Source organism: Alligator sinensis, unplaced genomic scaffold, assembly GCF_000455745.1.
Source record: "Alligator sinensis unplaced genomic scaffold, ASM45574v1 scaffold492_1, whole genome shotgun sequence".
Taxonomy (NCBI): domain Eukaryota; kingdom Metazoa; phylum Chordata; order Crocodylia; family Alligatoridae; genus Alligator; species Alligator sinensis.
The window spans coordinates 1,628,676-1,648,872 of NW_005842186.1; the positions used below are offsets into that span (position 1 = coordinate 1,628,676).

General features: G+C 40.7%; 1 protein-coding gene across 4 annotated transcripts in view; it reads right to left on the reverse strand.

The window, feature by feature from the left end:
- Window positions 1–20,197, reverse strand: part of NEO1 (neogenin 1) — a 384,856-nt gene that overhangs the window by 109,643 nt on the left and 255,016 nt on the right. For all 4 annotated transcript variants that reach the window (XM_025207174.1, XM_025207173.1, XM_025207172.1 and 1 more), the window contains exons 6-7: window positions 3,006–3,160; window positions 2,002–2,122 (exon numbers count right to left, since the gene is read on the reverse strand). In XM_025207174.1, the coding sequence (XP_025062959.1) occupies window positions 2,002–2,122; window positions 3,006–3,160 (276 nt within the window). The remainder of the gene's footprint in view (window positions 1–2,001; window positions 2,123–3,005; window positions 3,161–20,197) is intronic.

The following is a 20,197-nucleotide window of genomic DNA, read 5'->3' on the forward strand; positions in this document are numbered from 1 at the left end:
GTGTGTGTGCAGCGAGTCCCGCTTTTGGGGGAACAGACCAAATTAGGAGAAGGCCCAGAAAGACCAAATTAGTATGTATGCATGAGATGAGCTACATGGATTGTGTGACATACAGAGAGACCAACCAGAGATAGCCATGGGTCAAGTCTCATCAGGAGGGAAGGAGACTACAAAAGCAGAGACTTGAGAGTAACAAAGGGTCCCTCCTCCCCATCCTCCCCATCCTCCTCCCCAAGAGGGGTCCCCCTCTGTCCCCTGGGAAGGTCCCTGAGGTCATCATGAACAGAGGGCACACCACCAACTCATCTTATCCACCCCACTGGGGGGGTGAGGTGGGTAGGCCTCGGCTATCCCACCTCCAGGCTGCTGACATGCTGACATCTGACACTGAAGAGAAAGCCTCAGAGTGAAGACTGAGTCCTGGCCAGATGTACCTTGATTCTAATGACGGCCCTAGGATTTGGTAGATATATAGAATTGCTTGATTGTTTGCTTTGCTTCTTTTCTGTTGTCACTGTGTATCAATACATTTGCTTATTATTGAATGGAAAGTTCATGGTCAGTCCCCTCCTCTCCCCCGGAACAAGTCACCTGGGTCCTAAATCAAGAACCAACATACACATCTGGACAAGGCATGGCTCCCAACTAGGTAGCTGTATCATTCAATATTATTAAAACACTACTTCCACTTCATATAAGCTCTCTTATCTGATTTCTATATTGGTCAGTAATAAAATTATGTTTGATTTTCATTCCTGAACAAATGAAGAGCAATATACTACTGCTGGATCTAGATTCCTAACTGGGGAAGCAGGGGAAAAACCCAGAGTTTATACTACCAAAGGCTCTGAAATTAGCAGCAGACACCGTTGATCCCAAAGCATGTTGAAAATTGTGTAATATGCACAAATCTCTTCAACTAATACTGAAACACAACTCCCCATCTAACAGTTTATCCTTTGCAGGCTAAACACCCAAAACACCTCTCATTCTATTGTGTCTATGGAAATTTCAAGCAAGCAGCAGCAGCACGTTTATGGTCCTATTTCAGCAACATCTTCTCTGTAATATTTTCCAACAAGAAAGACATTCTTTTCCACATACAACAGAATGCATAGCATATACCTTCTTCGAGATAACCAAGGATCACAAATTTTAAAACAAAACCTGAACTAAACAGGCAATACAAAACCCAAAGGTATGAAATGAATATTTTCTTTTCTGATGTCTTCCCTCACCTTCGTAACTGTTTTCTCCACTATCCTCTTAAAACTGATTACCAAAAGTTACGTGATCTGATGCTGGAAGAGCGATTTGTCACCCTACGATGGTACTTGTAACACACTGCGTTTCTGCTAACGTATTACCATTATCATGACAGCATTTATGCTTCTTTAACATCAGAAGTATGTAATACAGGACATCATAGGCTTAAAATCATAGCAAGGATGTGAACATTATTAATGATTCCTCCAACCATACCATGATAACAAATATTAATTTTACACCACAAATGTCCTTTTGAAAGAATTCTTCTCCCCCTTCTCCACTTTTGTTAGTTTGCAGGAGTGATGGAGATTATTTTAAAAATAAGTACTGATAGCAGATAACTGACTCTGAAACTGACATGAATTTGGCTCAAAATTCTTCACCAGTAGAATCTCCACAAAAGTTCATTTTTCACTTCTGTACTCCCACTGTTCGGCTTCACCTGAGATAGACTCACTATGCTTTTATCTGCAAGTGCCACAGGAGACCCTCAGATACCTGACTCCATTGATCATTTGAGCAAATACTTCAGATTATAGTAGTATATTGAAAGGAGAAGGCTTTGGGTCTTGTTAATATTCCCTTAATAAATCACAAACATGCAGAAAGAATATCTAGCTGAACAATTCACAAGCCTTAAAAAAACATATTTATTTAGCTGAATTGTAGAATTAATGCCTCATGCAGACAAAGCCCCTTGTTTTGTCATTATGTTGCCCCAGTTTATCTTACCGTGTTCAAGTATTATTAGCTGGGCTCCAGCCTGCACGTTTCCAACATCATTTTCTGCAATGCACTGATAGAATCCTTCATCTGATTTCACCAGACCCAAGACCTGCAGGTTGTGTTCCTTCTGACGCAACAAGATAAAATAAAACTTTTATTTTAAAATGAGTTTTAGGTGTAAAGACAGGTTTTTAAAATAGCATGTTTGCCAGGACTTCATTTTAATGCATGCATTTAATGAATTTCTTGCCAGATATCATGGCCATTATTGAAAGCCATGTCCCTGTCCCAGGTGAAGTATCTTTTATTATGAATCCTCAAACGATGCTGGACATTTAAACAAAAACCCATAACAAAAACCACCATTAATACACATGGAATTCTTTAACTGCAAAAATCATAACCACAACATTCAGATGAAGTGCAAAGCATTCATACAAGTATATAACAAAAGACCATTCGAGTAAAATGGTCCTGAAAAAGAAACTATATACCAGGAAATCAAGTATTCACACAGTCTAGTAGCCTCAGAGTTACCCAATAATACAAGCATTAAGTATTAAGCTATTTGTAACAGATCTCAGTAATAAATTTCATTAAGGTTACAATTTAAAGGCCTGGTCCGCCAAATTTTGAGAGCCGCTATTTCAGTAAGATCTTTGTGACTACAATATTCTTGTCCATTTATAAATGACTATACAAAATGTAATCTGAATTCATATTGAGGTTTTTACAGGTTTGAACTTTCCAGATTACCTTTCAAGCTGAAGCTGAATACTATAAAAAAACAGACCCATAGTACAAGGAATAATGCCAGTGCTCTTCAATAAAATGTTTTGCAGCTGGATTATGCAACAATAAAGGATTCAAGGAACAATTTAATTCTTCTGGACCTTATCCATAATACTGCAAAAGTAAGAAGCTAACCCTATAAAGGAATCTCTCTCACATGCACATACATAAAAGGATTAAGCCATAGGTCCAATACCTCAAAAAGAAAATGTACTTACAACAATTTTGAAGTAGTCACTAGGGATCACCATGTCGCCATTCTTGACCCATTTCACAGTTGGAGTTGGTTTCCCAGTCACTTCACATTCAAACACAATATCCATGGATTCATGAGCGTAAATATTAGCAGGCTGCTTCAGAAATTCAGGTGGAGCTTTAAATATAAGGTTAGAAAGAGACAAGTTATTACTGATACCTAAATTAACACAAACCACAATTTATACTTTGGGTACAATAAAACAATTAAATGGGTACAATTAAAAAATGCCTCCATACATGATACAACAACCAGGAGTAATAGGAGCAGAAATTCTGAAGAGACTGAAAACTAAGCACCTAACTCTCTTAGGATCCTCTGAAAATACTAACTACAATTGCCAGTGACCACGAACAATTAAACCAAACAGAAAACACAACTGTACAGGCTACTTTCCCATTCTAGCAGGGGGGGGAAATCTGTTACTAGTAGCAAAAAGTAGGAACAGATACAAAATGTTCTAGCTACTAGGTTTCAAGATTATGTTCAGACAATTAAATAGTCAGTTGAACGGAGAAATGATAGTCAGTTGAACTGAGGCAATCTGGGAACATATGGGAAACAAAGCTGAATCAAATATAATGGAAACACTCTGTAAGAGCATGGTAGTCAGAAGTATATTAGAATCAAGGTAAATGTAACTAGAAGCCAACAAAAAGACTTCTATGGTTGAGCAATACATTGCATGCTCCTGTGCATCTAAAGCAGAGAACATCTTGCCACACACTAACTGTGAGCAAGACTGTGCAGTGGCATAAGGCACTGGAGCTAGGAGCTCAGAGACAGAAGTTCAGTTTCTACTGGGAGAATTGCTCTTCTCTAGGTAAAAAACAATAGGTGTGCCGACATTCAAGCCTTTAATTCTGAAGCAAAAATGGCCACTCCGGGAGAAAAATAATTCCTGTCACTCAGCTGACAGATACCTGAACTGAGCCCAAGGAGTGGTAGTGTCCCCTCCCAGCTTCCCTTTGCCCCCATCTCCATCCCCAACTTCTCTCCCTTCCTGGGCCAATGGGTGGACTGGGCAGGAGGCTTCGCCCTCATGCTTCTTTCTCCTCCCTGATGGGTTTGGGAGGACAAGGGAGCAGTGAAGCGCAGCCCTCAGTCCCTTCCCCAAGCCAGGCATGGCCTGCACTGGAGGCAGGGAGCAATGGTGGCTGCTCCTCTCCCCTCTTGGATACAGCAGAGAGGGCAGAGGAGCACTTGGACAAAGCCCCCCACCTAATTCACACACTGGTCCAGCTGGGGAAAGCAGTTGCCACTGCTCCCTGCCTCTTCCCTAAATTCGACACTACCTGGTTCAGGATAGGTGTTGGGGGCGAGGGGTGCCCCAGTTCTCCCTCTGGGAGCAGAGTGAAGGAGGTGGCTTCTCTGTTTCCCGGACCCCAGGCTAGGGCAGTTACAGGGAGTTTTTCCCTGATGCTTCTCCTTCCCCCATCCTCCCCTCAAGGGAACCAGGAAGGTGGAGCAGGCACCGCTCCCCTTGCCTTCTCCAGACTAGAATCACCCCAGCCTTGGGAAGGCATAGCCTGCATCCAGATGTGCATGGCTGTGCGGTATATGGCACTGCAGACATGTCTGCGGCACTATGTACCGCACATTCAGCTGTTCTCCACACTGCAAGGTAGCAGTGCAGGGGTGGGGTTTGACCCCAGGAGATCCTGGGGTAAAAAAAAAAAAGGTGGAAAACAATGGAGTGGTGCACGTAGTGTCAGTGCACACCACCCAAAACTGGAACCTGGCCAGCCAAAGTCACACTCCAGCTGCTGGCCAGGCTCCAAGCAGCAGGATCACTGCTGCTGTAGCCCCAGGATGCCCCCAGGACCCCAGGTAAGGCTGCTGCGGCCAGCATAGTGCTGGTCCCAGGCTCCCCTACCCTACTGGAGTAACCTGCCACACACCAGAGGGCACATGGCATGGGCATTCTCTGGGGAAAAGCAGCAGTAGTACAAGGTGAGACGCTGCTTCTTGTCGCCAGGGAAACAAACGTCCATGCTGCTGTGGACACGGCCATAGAGAGCAAGGAAAAGATGTATCTGCAGAATGAATGATTGTACTGCCCCCTCTCCCAGAAGGATTTCTATCAGCATAAATTTCTGAGAAATTTCCACTGGTAGAAATGAAGGTTTGTTCGTGGCCATATTCAGAGTTCCAAGATGAACTCACTGTGCAACTAAGGGCAGATCTTTAGAGCTTAACTGCGTAACTTTGTATACCTTATTTAATTGAACTGATCCCATGACAGACTCTTCAGCTACACAAATAAAGGTTATATAATAGAGTCTTGCATTCTGTTGGTCAACATCTTTCCACTTGTAAAATGAAAGTGTCTCTATTTATCAAAAGGCTGTCAAAAATCCATGAACAAAAAGTACTGCAGAAATATTATTCAATAAGTTTCATTTTAGATGTACAGCAAATTGAGCTTGGGATCCAGAGAACAAATTTGAATCATGTAGTCAACATACATGATGAGAGTGTGCATTGATAGTGACAAATTATTTGTATCAAAGCCAAAATACCATCTGGTGACTTCCCAGAGACATGAGGGACAGGTGTACACAGACTTTTTTACCCCTGAAACTCCACACAGAACATTACCAAATATATTAAATGAAATAATAACTTCAATATCACCAAGAACAAAAATACAGGTAAGACAATTAAACCAACACCCACCCACCCCCTCCCCAAACCCCCACCTCACACGTCTGTAACAGAAATTCTGTTCAACTCTCAGTTCTGTTGGACCTACCATCTTGTATCACTTTGAGTAATCTGAGCAAATCAATTTAGACAAGTTTATATCTATCAAATCTTTTCTTGTTTTTTTTGTCAGTATGCTGCCTCACTTAGATTGCACACATTTTCTCTGGTGTCTGTTCAGTACTACAACTATTTGGCATTAAAATGCACAAACCAAAGCCAGAGCAACACCCTCTGTAAAATGCAGCCTTAGTTAACATCATATAAACAGTATGTTAAAGAACAAAATACTCTACAGCATGCTTATTTGATGGTAAAGTAGAAAATTATGGGTTATTCACGCAATTACATCCATAAGAGAATGGGCAATAAATTATTTTGTGTGGCATATAACTTAATAAATTATTCTGATGGTATCAATAAGCATTTCAGAATAGAGTAAATTAATGGCTACTGGATTACTTTAAAACTTGTCAAACCCTAAAAACCTGCACAGAGATGCAGTGCTATTTTGCTGACACCTTAGCAGCAAGAATAGTGGGTCCTCTTAGCAAAAATCTAGGACTTCAATGTAATAAGTTACAAAATGTTTAGGCTTTGAAACAGCTTCTCTACTAAACAAGCAAGGATCAGCACACAAGCACTCTAAGACTCTCTAGCCTAATGGCAGAGTGACAAATAGCTTGCAGCAATATACCAGATGAATATAATCAATTATGAAGATCATTCATATTATTTTTTTGTTTTTGTATGTTCATCAGCATAAGGACAATTTCCTTACTTTTCCTGGCAGCCCTGATTGCTAATTTCCAGAAAGAGATAAATGCACCCCTTTCCCATTTAAACTTTATCAAAGAAAGTCAATATGAACCGGTCACTGAGTTTAGGCAAACATCTCACCTACTTGGTTAGTCAATGGGATCTAATACCTATCAGGGAAAATTAAAAAAATGCAAACAACTGTTACATTTTTCCTAAGAACAGTTACATTTTTCTTCATAGTTGTCTTTTTATGAATTTTTTTTAATGGTTGCTTGGAGACAAACAGATCTCCAAACATGAACTCCATGTCTAAGTGGAGCAACTGCACATTAAAATGTGGAAATATTTTTCTTTAAAATTACCAGTTTGAAGTATTTCTTGCTTCAGTCCACTAACAATATTATTACAACTTCTTCCCCAGTTCCTAATTTTTTAAATGTAACTACCATTTGATTAAGTATCTGATAGAAAAGACATCTATATGAAAGCATGCATCTCCCTCCCATATAGGAACATAGGGTTGAAAGGGACATCCAAGGCCACTCAGTCTAGTTTCCTGTTACAACAGACAACTATATCAGATAATCCCTTGCATATACCTATTTATCCATGTTAAAACCAGGTAGGTTTTTTACACCCACAACACCTATCAAAGTGAAGCTCCATTTGGAAGGTTTAGAAACTTCTTTTTTCCAGCCTAAATTTATTCAAGGCCAGTTTATAGGCATTTGGTATATGGATCACTAGCTTAAAGAGTTATCCCATTTTAGTGTCTGTTCTCTATAAATACATCAGAGGGTAACCATGTCCCTTCTCAGCTTTTATTTTGCTAAGCCAACAAGCCTATGATAGGCCCTCATCTCCTTAATCCAGATGTGCCAAACTCACTTGTCTGCCCCAGGATGAATCCAGACCTACCTCTGGTGAACAGGTGAGCGGCAACGTATTAGCTCAGGGAGCCAGAGCGATTAACACAGGTGTTGCTTGTCCCACCACTGCCAAAATGTCCCCCACAGGGCTCCACACTCCAGAATTCAGTAACAGGCCTTGGCCCTGCTCACCTTGCCCTTGATTTCCCAAAACCTTCAGGCACCCTATACACAGCTCCGTGGGCTGGATCCAGCCTACAGGCTGTATTTTTGATACTCCTGCCTTAATCATTCTAGACCTTTTGTACTTTCTCCACTTCAAATTCTTCTTTCTTGAACACAGGTGACCAGAACTGTATGCAGCACTCCAAAAGAGATCTCAGCAGTGCTTTATAGTGACACCAATAGTAATAATTGCCTCTCAGGTTCTCTCTTAGATCACAATTACCTTTTTCATTCATCTACCACACTGAAGATCCACAGTCACCCTATGACTGATTAATACGCCCATGCTTATTATGTTTCACCCCATTTCTATTATGTCAGTCTTCAAGATCATCCAGCAGTTGCATGATATACTAATCATAAGTTATTGATCATGCCTCCAGCCCTAGGTCAATGCAAAATTAATTAGTGCATTTTGGCTAAGATCATTGAGGAAAATATGGAGATCAATCAGTACACAGACCAGTCCTTGAAGCAATCCACTAGTAACCTCTCTTCCCTGGCAGCAGCTTCCATATCAGCAGAACTCAGTCATTTCCCATGTAGTCGGTTCTATACTGACTTTATCATTCTTGTATCAATCCGTATCTATTTAATTTTAACTACCAAATCAAATAGATCAACTAGATTAGATCAACTGGAGTTGTTTGATCTAGAAAAAGCAGCTCTCTTCTCAAAGAAAGATTTCACAGACATTAGGGCTGGAAGGGACCTCTAAGATCATCAAGTCCAGCCCCCTGCTGGAACTAGGCACCAACAAATTAGGAACTGGACTGGGCTGGGCTTGATTCTCTGCAGAGGTCCCAGACTTAGTAGGAAAGCACTTTAAAAGTGGCCTATGCACATTAAAAAGGCAGAAAATATCCAAAGTTACTCACCCAAGAAGAAGAGTGAAACAAAAAGTCTTTGAAGTGAGAATCAATAGTCTAAACCCAGGTGGACAAGAGAATACACATTTTAAATGACTCCCCAACATGTTTGAGAGTCATGTTTGAGACAAAACAAACAAACAAACCATGGTATAAAAAATACTGCAGTAACCCTGCCATTTCTACCTACAAGATACATGGAAGATACATCCTAGAGCTTGAAATGGTAACAATTCATTGTGTAAAATGACTCACTGTCTTTAGTAGCTAACACCCTTTTAAATTCATGCAGGGCACACAAGCAGGAGGGAACCTGCACCAAATCTTGGACATGATTAGCACCTAAATGTAAATGCAAGCTGGATATGCCATTACCTACTCCATATACTCTTGATTGAAGGAGCTAAAAATTTGGAACGTTTCCTTGATTCAAACAGAGGGTGCTTTTCTTGGCTGTGGGATAAAAGCCAAGCTGTTTACAAATGTCTAATATGGAAAACGTTCATTTCATTGTCACTTACTTTCCTGTTAATGAATTAAAAAATAATGCCTTTAAAATGCACTCTTTTACAGTTTAACTACTTCAGTGTTTAGCATTCACACCGATTAAACAAAACATAAGTGCAGATGTTTGTGGTAGAGAAGTTAAATTGATAACCAGAGAGCAAATGAGCCAATTACCATATAAAATAAGATTTGTAAAGGAAGATTATGTGTTCCGTTACCAGATAGACAATTAAACTTCAAAGCAGCCTTGGCAGCTCAGCTTACCCTCCCTATTCCTCTTAATGTCATTATCACGCAAAGAACAATTTTAATTGCTAAATACTTATACAGCATTTCAAATGTAGACTACTATATTTGCAACATCTCTGTACCAGAGGCTTCATTTAATTCCTTCATGATTTTGCAAATGATAAGAAACACATTTCTTAATGTTTAAATACTGATGTGTTGTGATCTCCAAAGAAAGAAATGGTTACTTGCCTTACAACATTGTGGTTCGTCGAGATGTATTCTCCACATGGATCCTATTTCTAGTCCACACATGCCTTATGTGTGGACTAGAAACCAATAACTGGATTATTTTGGTCAATGTAGGCAGCATTAATGCCTGCCTCCTGGATGACTTCATGCCCCTCTCCTATCTGAGGGAATAAAGGGGATAAAATGGGCCTAGCAGTCCCTTGATTCCCTTGTTAACAAGATGTTCGTGAGCTATGAGACCCCACAGAAGTAAGGAAGGAGGTTGGGCTGGGTGTTCCATAATGATAATACATCCCGAAGAACCACATTTATTGCGTGGCAAAGCAACCACTTTTTTCCAGCAAATAATTGTTGTCATAGTTTCCATTTGCCTCCAGGCTCAGAGGTGGGTGGCAGCAAGAATTACCTTATAAGCAAGATTTACCAAAGAAAGACATCCGAAAGCCTCAAGTAAAGATTGGCATGGGGAGAACATATGGTTTGATCACTATATATACTCTGCAAACTTTTGACATGGTGATACCTTAAAATATCAATGTCCACTTGAGCCCAGGTGAAGTAGCCTAATATGCATAAGGTGCATCCTAAACAATTAGACAGTATTTGAGATGAGCTGGCCTCACCCTTAAATATCAGCGGTCATAAAAAAATTTAGGGGCGTTCTTGAAATGCCTTATCATATCAAAACAACATAATAGTATTCTCATTATATCAGGGAGGGAATAGTTTCTCTTTAATTTAAAGGGGCTCAAGAGGGAAAATGGGATGTGAATAAAATAGGGATGTAAATATTGTTAAAAAAATTATCCGCTTAACCTCCTCTAATTATATCGGCTACATGGTTAGCCAATAACACTCCAGCTGTGGGATGTGGAGATTCGGGCTGGCACCTGCCCCATCCCGCTGCAGGGGAGGGGCCGCAGCCACCTGCTCAGAGCAGCATGGGGAGCTAGGGGCCATGCACAGACCGCTCAGACAGATGCTGCTGGGAGCCACTCCCTGGGGACTTTGGCAGAGGGGAGGAGGTGGTGGCAAGACTAGCTATGGGTACTACTCCCCACCTCCTGCCTATCCTGCTACCTTCCTGTTTCTGAGGCACTTGGCCACCTCCTCTCCCCACTGGACTGTACCCTGTGCTAAACATCACCAGTAACAAGATACTTACTGTTTAAGCATTTAAAAGTTTAACCTTTCACATCCCTAGAATAAACTGACAAGTTCTGGGACAACCTGGGGCAGAAACTTGGGATTAGGTTTCCCCTGAACTCCCCTTGCCTTCATGCAACACCAGCCAAGATGGCTTGAATTTCTTCATCCTCAGGGTCAAGCTAAGCTGAACTCTCTAATGGAGCCACAGAGGCAAATAGAGTCATGATCATAACCTGAAGTCCTAGCTTCTCTTGGCTGCTCTTGGGGGGCAGTGTGGGGGAACCCACCTTCCCAGTGCTGCTGCCTCCAGCTGCCGCTGCTCCCCCCCACCACGTAGATAGAGAGTTACTGGCCTAATGTTGGGCTCTTAAGTAATGTCTTTGGATGAAACCGCAGGTGGTTGACAAAGCCCACCGAAGCACAGAATCTCTCTTTTACCATCGGTGACATCAAATCAAACATGGTTTTTAGGAGCAAAATGCTTAGAGTTGGAGCAAAGGTGGCTTTTTCTTTTGAAGTCCAGAATAGCAAAAAGCTTTCAGATTACAGATTGACAGCAGGTTGTCTATTAGTGCGATTCCCCTCAGATAAGCCAATCATTTACAGGTAGATTTTGATGTATGGTCATCTCATGAAAGTTAACCACAATGGCCAGGCACATGATGGAAACTCTCAATGCTATGGAAAAAACAAAAGGATAAGACCCTCTATTGACAATATTGTGGTATTTTTTCTGCACCAGATAAAAAGAAATGAGCATCCTGAAGAAAGAAGACTGCAAAGCCTTCTTAAGAAGCATAATTGAGCTACAGTCCTTAACTTAAAATGAGGACAAACTCACTGAGGCACCAAAGGTCTAGACTAGGTCCCTTTCTTCTTTGGAATTAGGAAGTAATGGAAGTAGAAATGCTTGCCCCAAATTTTAAACATGCCTCTCCTCCACTGTTTCAAGTTGCCTTTTGTTTCGATAGTGTTTCTCCTCCTAAAATCTTCTCACAGGGCAGCATAAAAGGACCTGAACCTGGAGAGCTCTTGCTGACAAACTGTACAACACACGTGCTGCTCTTGATAATGTTACCCCAGGAAAGATCAAAGCACTTGATGAAAAAGCAGGGAAAAAACTTCAACTTGGGAGCAAAATGCATTCCCTAGCCAGTTTAAAAGCAGCTCTGAAAGTTAAATACATTAAAAAAGTTCTCTCTGTTCATTATTTTCTATTTTTTATTTGCTTCAGAAGTCATTTAGTAACAATATTAGTCGAGCTGGGGATACTGTGCACAGATTGAGAATCAAGGACATGCACATCACGAAAACGTTGCATTTGGGGGGGCTCAGTTCAGTCAAGAATTTGGCTTATAGCTAGACTGGTTAAGGAAGTTTGGCCACTCCTAAGAACGACCCTCCATGGGCTCTCCCAGGTCTTTGACAATGGTGTTAAACCTGTTTCTGAAAGGAGGACATGATATGTACAGATAAGGATGTCACAGAGAATCACCTGCCTTAAAATATCTCTTCTCTCAGTGGTTCTTATGTCCTCTGTGGATTTAGAAGCATAGAGCATAGGGATGCTGCTGAAAGTGCTGTGCTCCATCTTGCTTTCTCTTTGGAGCAAGGATGTGCAGGCCCAGATTCCTGAAAAGGCCACAGCCTTTGAAAGGAAAATCCTCTGGAACCATTTGAGACTCCTGGTAGCCCTGATAATGGGAGCCCAGAAACTTTTGACATTGCCGCCAACGTGGCCACAGTGCAGGAGATGTCAGATTCATCCAAAGCAGCCTGTAGGGAGGTCCAGACAGTCAGTTTAAGCCTGAACTACCATGAACAACATTCATTCCAGAACGAGAATAATGGTTCTCCAAAGAAACAATCTCCAAGATTCCTCTGTAATTCTCCAAATGATACCATACACGGAAAGAGAAGTGAGCAGGAGATGACTCCATACTATGGAAAGAGGGGCAAGATGTAAAGAAGTACACCCCCTCTGATGTGGAAGGTGCTGTGTGTCCCTTAAATCTAGTAAGGGGATGGAGAAGGCAATCATGTCACACTTCTGCATACAGTACTGGGGTGATAACAATGTTATCAAGAAAACTTGGTACTTGCAGGGCGTGTCTACACATGGCTGTACGGCTCCTTTGTTACTGCGCCATCATATAGTACTTCCTTTCGGAAGTACTAAAAGATGGCGCAGTAACAGACCATACTGTGTCGTGCCAACTGTGCATGTTTATTTTTGGCTGCTACATTGCCATACCAATGTGTTATACCGAGGGAACACGTTACTACAGCAATGTCGTGGCAGTGTCACTGTTTTTGCCAACGGATGCTACAGCGCTGTAGTGCGTCACCATGGCACCACAGCATCTTGTGTAGACGTGTCCGCAGCATAACAACACCTAGGAGTTGTCACTGGAGGAGATGTGCTTCATAAAATTACCAGGTATCCGCTCATTGCACAGTGCATCTGCTGCTCATTAACAGTGGAGCCTGAGGTGAATCTAGTACATGGGTGACAATTATGTCTAGTTTTTGTAGGTACCAGAGGGGGTGATCTACATCCTGGCTCTGGAGGAGGACTTAGAAGCTCTACCAGCAACAGAAGCTGAAATTGCTTTTGTTAAAGTGAGAATCTCAGAGTTCGAAATTTTGCCACAACTCGTAAGAGCTCTAAGGGATGAAACCTGTATAAGCCTGTAACAGTCTCTTTCTTCTAGATCTGGGGAGTCTCACTGAATACTACAGGAGAATTACTTTCAAGAGAACTTCTCTTGCTTTGAGTTCTTTCTTTCTCAAATAAATGAAAAATTAAACTCCTATTGGGGATATGTCCTTCAAGGTAAAAAGGACACCTGGAGCATGTGTTGTTCAGTGACTTAACTGCATCACGAACACGGAACATTTTGAACCCCTGCGACTTTGCTTCAGCCAGAGAGGTTGGATCCCACTTATGCCTAATGGATCAATTTTTCTTTTTTTTAAACAACCACCACCCCAAACTATATTATCTAGACTAATGCACTATCTCAACATCCACAAGGAATTTAAGGTGTGTACAGTGCAGCAGAGAAACAGTCACTGCCAACAATTCCATCTCCTATCCATGAGCAACTTGAAGGAACTAAACAATATTGGACCCATTGTAAATTGTGCCCTTAGATGGGGAAGGAATGCAAGGATATCCATGGCTTCAGATACTACTGACCAAAGAATCTGATTTTGGGCACATGGGCTGAATGCACTACAGTAGGGGTGTCAAACATACAGTCCAGAAGGAGGAACTTGTTTTAAAAAAATTTTAAAAGATCCCAAAGCCTGTTTCTGAAGAAAGTCTAAAGGCTCCCGAGCTCTGAGTAAGGCTATCATTAAAAACATATTAAACACATAGCTGGAAAATTTGCATAGCAAACAAAAGCTGACAAAATTGAATCTATTTAGAAAAATATCCACAGAACAGACAACTGTCAAATGCATAAAAAAAAGTCAGTATACCAAGAAAGAAAAAGGTTATGAAAATGTAAACTAGTATCTGCAAAGCATGTTTTAATGCACAAAAGTCCCAATTCCAATGTATGAACTGAAACTATATTAAGAGGATGAAGGTTTGTGGTAGTGACATAATGTACCTTATTCTTATCATGCAGATAAGGACTGTGCATCTAACTTTAAAAAGTAAAAGATCAATGCTTTCAGATTTTGGAACATTAAATTCACGTATGCATAGATAAGTGATTCTCAAGCTCGGTAATGTTTACTATGTTAATAGTTAAGCAGGAGTTTTCTACATATGTTTAATAAAAGGAGGCATATGGGGACAGCCAAGCTTTATTTCCTGTAAGTGGTATTTTTCTGAAGGACAATGTCAGTCAGTCATGACACAGGATTCTGCTCCTATCACAGTTGAAAAGATACAAGTGGCCAATGGTATAAGGAGAATTTTGAGCATTGAAACAGATTGTCTGGAGGCTAATAGCCTCCCCCACACAAATGCTGCAGCATTTAAAATGAAGAAAAATACTTCCATGGTGAGAAGAGAGAAACTCTGTTGGAATGAAATTAGAAAAAACAGAGACATCTCACACATACTAATAATGCCTAACCTTTGTCCAGAAACTGCAACGTATAAAACATTAGTCAGAGGCAACCAACAAAAATACCAGCATGGAAACAAGTGAATGGCATTCATTATATAATGAACAATAAATAGGATTATAGTAGGAGTTGGACATTGCTTTTTTTTTAATCCTGGAAATGGTTATCTAACCTCTTGAGAGAACAAGGCCTATCTCTAATTACATGGGCTCATACCTCAAGAACAGATCTTAGAAACATCACCCTGCACACATATGATTTATCATTCAGTAAAAGTGTGTTTGAAGGACCATATGGTAGCTCTGCACGTCTACTCAGGAGACGCATAGCATTGCTTCTCTAGGACAGTTATTTCCTAGGAAGGAGCTTTATCTGTTTGGGAGAAAGGGATTTAAGGCACACCTACCACTGTCAATAAAATGACTGAGAACACGCAGGAGCAAAGCTAGGCAAATTAACTGATGTTTCAGTTCAGTGGCTTAACCAAAAAACACCCCCAAAGCTTTAAAAACAGTTTCAGGCCAATTCAAAACATTGTTTTTCATTTTTGTGATGAACCAATATTGTTTTGTATCAGAAACGTGAGGAGGGAGAGTAAGAAGAGGCGGCAGTGGTACTCTTGTAGCATAGTTGTACACTTTTGTAGCTACAGCACATGCATATCGGTTAGGGGCCTCTGTTGGAATGCTAGAGACTCTGTCTTGTCACCTTTCTGCCTGATTCAATGCAGGAACTTGAACTTGGGTCTCCTACCTCTCAGAAAAATATGCTAACAGCTGAACTAGAGGACATTCTGTAGAGGATTTCTCTGCTGAAACCCTTTCCCTTGATATAAAATATTAAATATTCAGTATGCCAGAGAAAACAACTCTATACTCTGTTGCTTAGGACATATGGATATATCACCTCTAGTAAACAGAAGAATCTGAAGGATCTCTTTAAAGGGCTACTAGATGCTGGGGAGGGAACTGCCCAAAATAAACAGATGTTACTAAATGCAATTTTAGTGCAATATCCTACATTTTAATCTTCTCAGCAGCTAATTTGTAAATGTGACCCTGAACAACTGGTTAAATGAATTAAATGAAGCAAGGAAATCAAAGTTATGCAACAGGGTTTCTGGCCAAAAATGAAATCTCTCAAATTTGAACATAAAACCTAGCATATTGGAACTATGAAACTGTTAAACTGCTACATTTTTCTCTTACTATAAATAAGACATTTATACCAATACAAATTCAGTATGCAAATAGGCCCTTATTGAACAATATAAGCCCTGCTAAAATTAAATACAGTTGTAAGTAATAGTTATGAATATATGAAAACACAGGGCTAAGCATGCATGGTCTAAAGTTCATTAAAAGTTGACAGAAAGATTTGGATGACTGGCAGCTAAAAGTTGGCTTGATATGTATGCAGTTACCTGTATACAGGTATAAACAAATACCGAAGCAGAAAAAGACCTAGGTCTGAGAATCCTAACTTTAGAGGAAGGACAGAAGGGATTTGTAAATGCATTGATCTTCAGCTTTAGGCTGATAAGGACCATTCCATATTGTTGTGACATTACTAGTCAATTATCCTTCAAGAACTGTAACCACGTTTAAGAGAGGAAATAGATCAGACTGCAGCAATTACCGTGGCATTGAACTCATGTCTCTAGCTGGGAAGATCCTTGACCACATTCTCTTCAACAGACTCACTCCCCCTGCTGAAGAGGTTTTACCTGAGTTCCAATGTGCTTTCAGATCATTCAGAGGTATAATAGACATAATTTTTGTTGCTAGACAGCTGCAAGAGAAGTTGTGAACAACACAGACCTTTACCTGGTTTTCACTGACCTAAGACCTTGATTCAATCAACAGAGAGGCCCTACCGAAGAGCCTGATGAGATCTGACTGCCTGCAAAATTTTGTTACCATCCTCAGATCTTTTTCATGACAACACGACAGCAGTCATCCTAAGCAATGGCTCAGAAATGGACCCCTTCATCATTAGAACTGTAGTCAAGCAAGGATGCACAAATGAACCAACATGTTTTCCCATCTGTATCTCAGCTATTCTGCATCTCATTGGTGACAGACTTTCATCTGCAGTCAGCATCTAGTGTGACATGGATGGGAATCTCTTTATCATCAGCCAGTTATGTTCCAAATCCAAGATAACCAGCACTTCCCCATTACTGATCTTCAGTACCCTGACAATTGTGTTGTGTGCCCACTCAGTTGAAAAGCCCCAGGTCACTCTCAACTGCTTCTGTGAAGTACTCAAAATGCTTAGACTCAATCTCAACTCCAGAACAAGATACTTTACCAACCTACCCAAACCACCCAGCTGCTTGCCCACATATTACAATTGGAGGGCAGCCCTGGAAAAATGTTGAGCATTTCCCCTACGTAGGTAGTTACCTTTCCCAAAATATCAAGAGAGATTATAATATTCAATACTGAATAAAATCTGCCAGAGTTGTCCTTGGATGTTTTCAAAATGGTGTCTTTGATGATCATGACTGTCACAACCCAGTGATTTTGGTGCCTCGGCACGATGGAATTTTCTTGCCACGAGAGCCTCTTGCACAGCGAAGGTTTTTGCTACACAGAAGAGCCTCGGTGCAAGAGAGTTCCCGCCAATTTGCAGGGTGCATTTCTTCTTTGCAGCACAGAAATGCACGGTGCAAAGAGTTCCCGCTATTCGAATGCAAATTTGTGTCCCGCTATTGGCCAGTTCTAAATTATTCACATGTAGTGGCTAGTAATTGGCTAGCTAGCCGTTTAAAATTTCGTGCGACTTCCGCCCAAGTCGAAGAGCTTTGAGCACACTGCAGAGTGCCTCTAAAGAGATCTGACTTGCGGCTAGCTGATCGATAGACTGATCACCTATCGATCTTTCTTCCCATCGCCGAGCGCAATCCCAGATGTACCCTTTTCCCTCCGGCTTGATTTGCGGATGGATTAACTGGCTTGGGCCTCGCCAGCTGGAACAACTCACGTAGTTGTTCAGATGACCGGACCATCTGCGTTGCAACTACAGGCGGCGTAAGTAAACGTTTTTGCAACCATTAAACCTTGTCTGCCTCTCCATTCACCAGTCCGCCCTGACGAACGAGCAATTTCTAAATCACCTCGAGTCGGCTCTGGCCGTCCGAGACAATGACATCAGAACCCAAACCAAACTTCTCATCTACCAGGCTGTTGTCATCCCTACCCTGTCGTAACTGAAATCTGGACAACATATCGGATACACCTAAAAGCCTTGTAATGCTACCATCATAATATCCTCCACATCAACTGGAAGAAGAGAAGAGCAAATGCCAGCATTCTGGCTCAAGTAAACACCACCAGCATTGAATCCATCTTTATATGGCACCAGCTTCATTGGACAGGACATGTCATAAGGATGCCAGACAACCAGCTCCTAAAACAGGTCCAATATTCCCAAACCACCAATGGTCACCACTAGGGGTGAGCAAAAAGAGATCCTAGGACAACCTGAAGGCCAATCTGAAGAAATGCAATATTAACATCAATACCTGGTAGATTTGAGCACTGAATTGTCCCCAATATTGCCATGATTTTGGGGAAACTCCCAAATTTGGCCAAGTTGCATACAAAAGCATCCATATTGCTATATACTCTGCCCTTTGATAACTTAATTAATATTTGAGCACCTCTCTTTCCATATATTTAAAATGCAATTATTCTCTCTCCCTTCCTATTTGCAACCATTTTGTGCTCAATCAGTGGAAAGCCTTATATAAACGCTATGTGTTTGTGTGGTATAAAAGGGTTAAAATGTACAATATGAATAAAACAGCATTTTTATCCAACTCAAAGGTGACTTGTGAAAGACTTACAAAATAATCGTCTCTGGCATTCTGCCTAAATAAAGACATCCTGAAAGACACTAATTTATTAATAATTTAATATTTTAAATAGCCATTATGTCAAGTGTGATCATCATGGATTTCACTAAAGGACCTTTTGGAACATTTTAAAACATGCATATTTGAGATTGCATATCTGAAAGGGGCAGTCTGATCTTTAACAATATTTTCCTTTACTCATAATGTTGATTAGGCAATTATGCTAAATAGGCATAAACAACAACAACACACACTTATCAGTAAATCTGTTTTATATCTTGAGAATGGTTAGAAAGAGACATAATTAAAATGGTACAACCCCCTAGGATGGAGGCAATTATAGTAGAAAAAAGCTTCTTATTTCAGTATAATCATAACTATGTAAATCTGAGTGGTGATTTAACTTCTCCCACATAAAGATTACACTGAATCAACAGGTAAAATTGGTACCAAAAAAAAGCTTTAAAATCTTTTCACCACTCAATTATTCTGGTTTCAGTCTCTTGGGATGTTGGTATAACTAGTTATCCAGTCACAGTTAAAAGAGCAAGTGTGAACACAGAAGAAAATTTGGTGTTTCTTTATAATCTCAAATAATTCAAAAACGGTATAAAGCAAGTTCTTTTTTCCCTTTTGTTACTCATCTTTGGTTTTCACAAAATATGTACCATCTAAACATTCTTTTATTAGATAAGACAGGAATTGCAATGTTGCTTATAGCAGTGATGCTTATCCTTATATTAAAGCACTACATATCTTTAAAAGTGACACACTTTATGGTATTATTCCTATCCAAAGTCACCTAAATAAGTATCCTATAGTTCACCTATACGATTAGTTAGCCTGCTTTATTCTTGAGCAAAGTTGCATCCATAATGCATTGCACTTAACCTAAGCTAGACTGAAGATTGCAATATGCTTCTGATTTTAGTGAGAGGCAAGGATTTCTTGGGGTGATATCTTTTATTGGACCAGCTATGCAGTTGGGATAAAAAGTTAGACAATCTTTCAAATGTAAGACATGCTTCCTCAAGTCTCTACTTCTAGGAAGCTAGGCTACAGCATCAGTCTTATACCATCTGATTTTAGCGTCATACTGAAAATAGGACTCTACTCACTTTCCAAACACAGGCTTTGAATTAAAAAAAAATATGATCATAAGTAAAATAATTTGTTTGCTAGGTTAGGGATACTGTGGCTGAAACAAAGCCAAGATTTTGGTCAAAACCAATTAAATCACTTTAGGAAAGCTGGAGAACCTCACCCTCATTTGGGCCACTTTAAAATTTTATTCAGGCAGCACAAATGTTGAGCAAATAAATGTCCTTACCCTTTGCTGTATCACCTGAAAGGATAATCAGTGGTGCAACAAAAAGTGGTAATGGACTCTGCTGCTTTATTGTGGCAGATATCTATTACCTCTGCCTCGGCTCTGGCTGAGCAGGGAAAAGTGTCCAACCCTCAGCCGGACCTGCACATCTGCAAATGCAGAGGGACTCCTGCTCAAGACCCCCCCCTCTCTCCCCACCTCCATGGTTGCAGATGCACCAGGGAAATCCCTTGCAAAGGAATTTCCTTGCACTTGCCTGCAGATGCAAAGATGGTGATTCCGGGGGGGGGGGGCGGCGGCCACAGT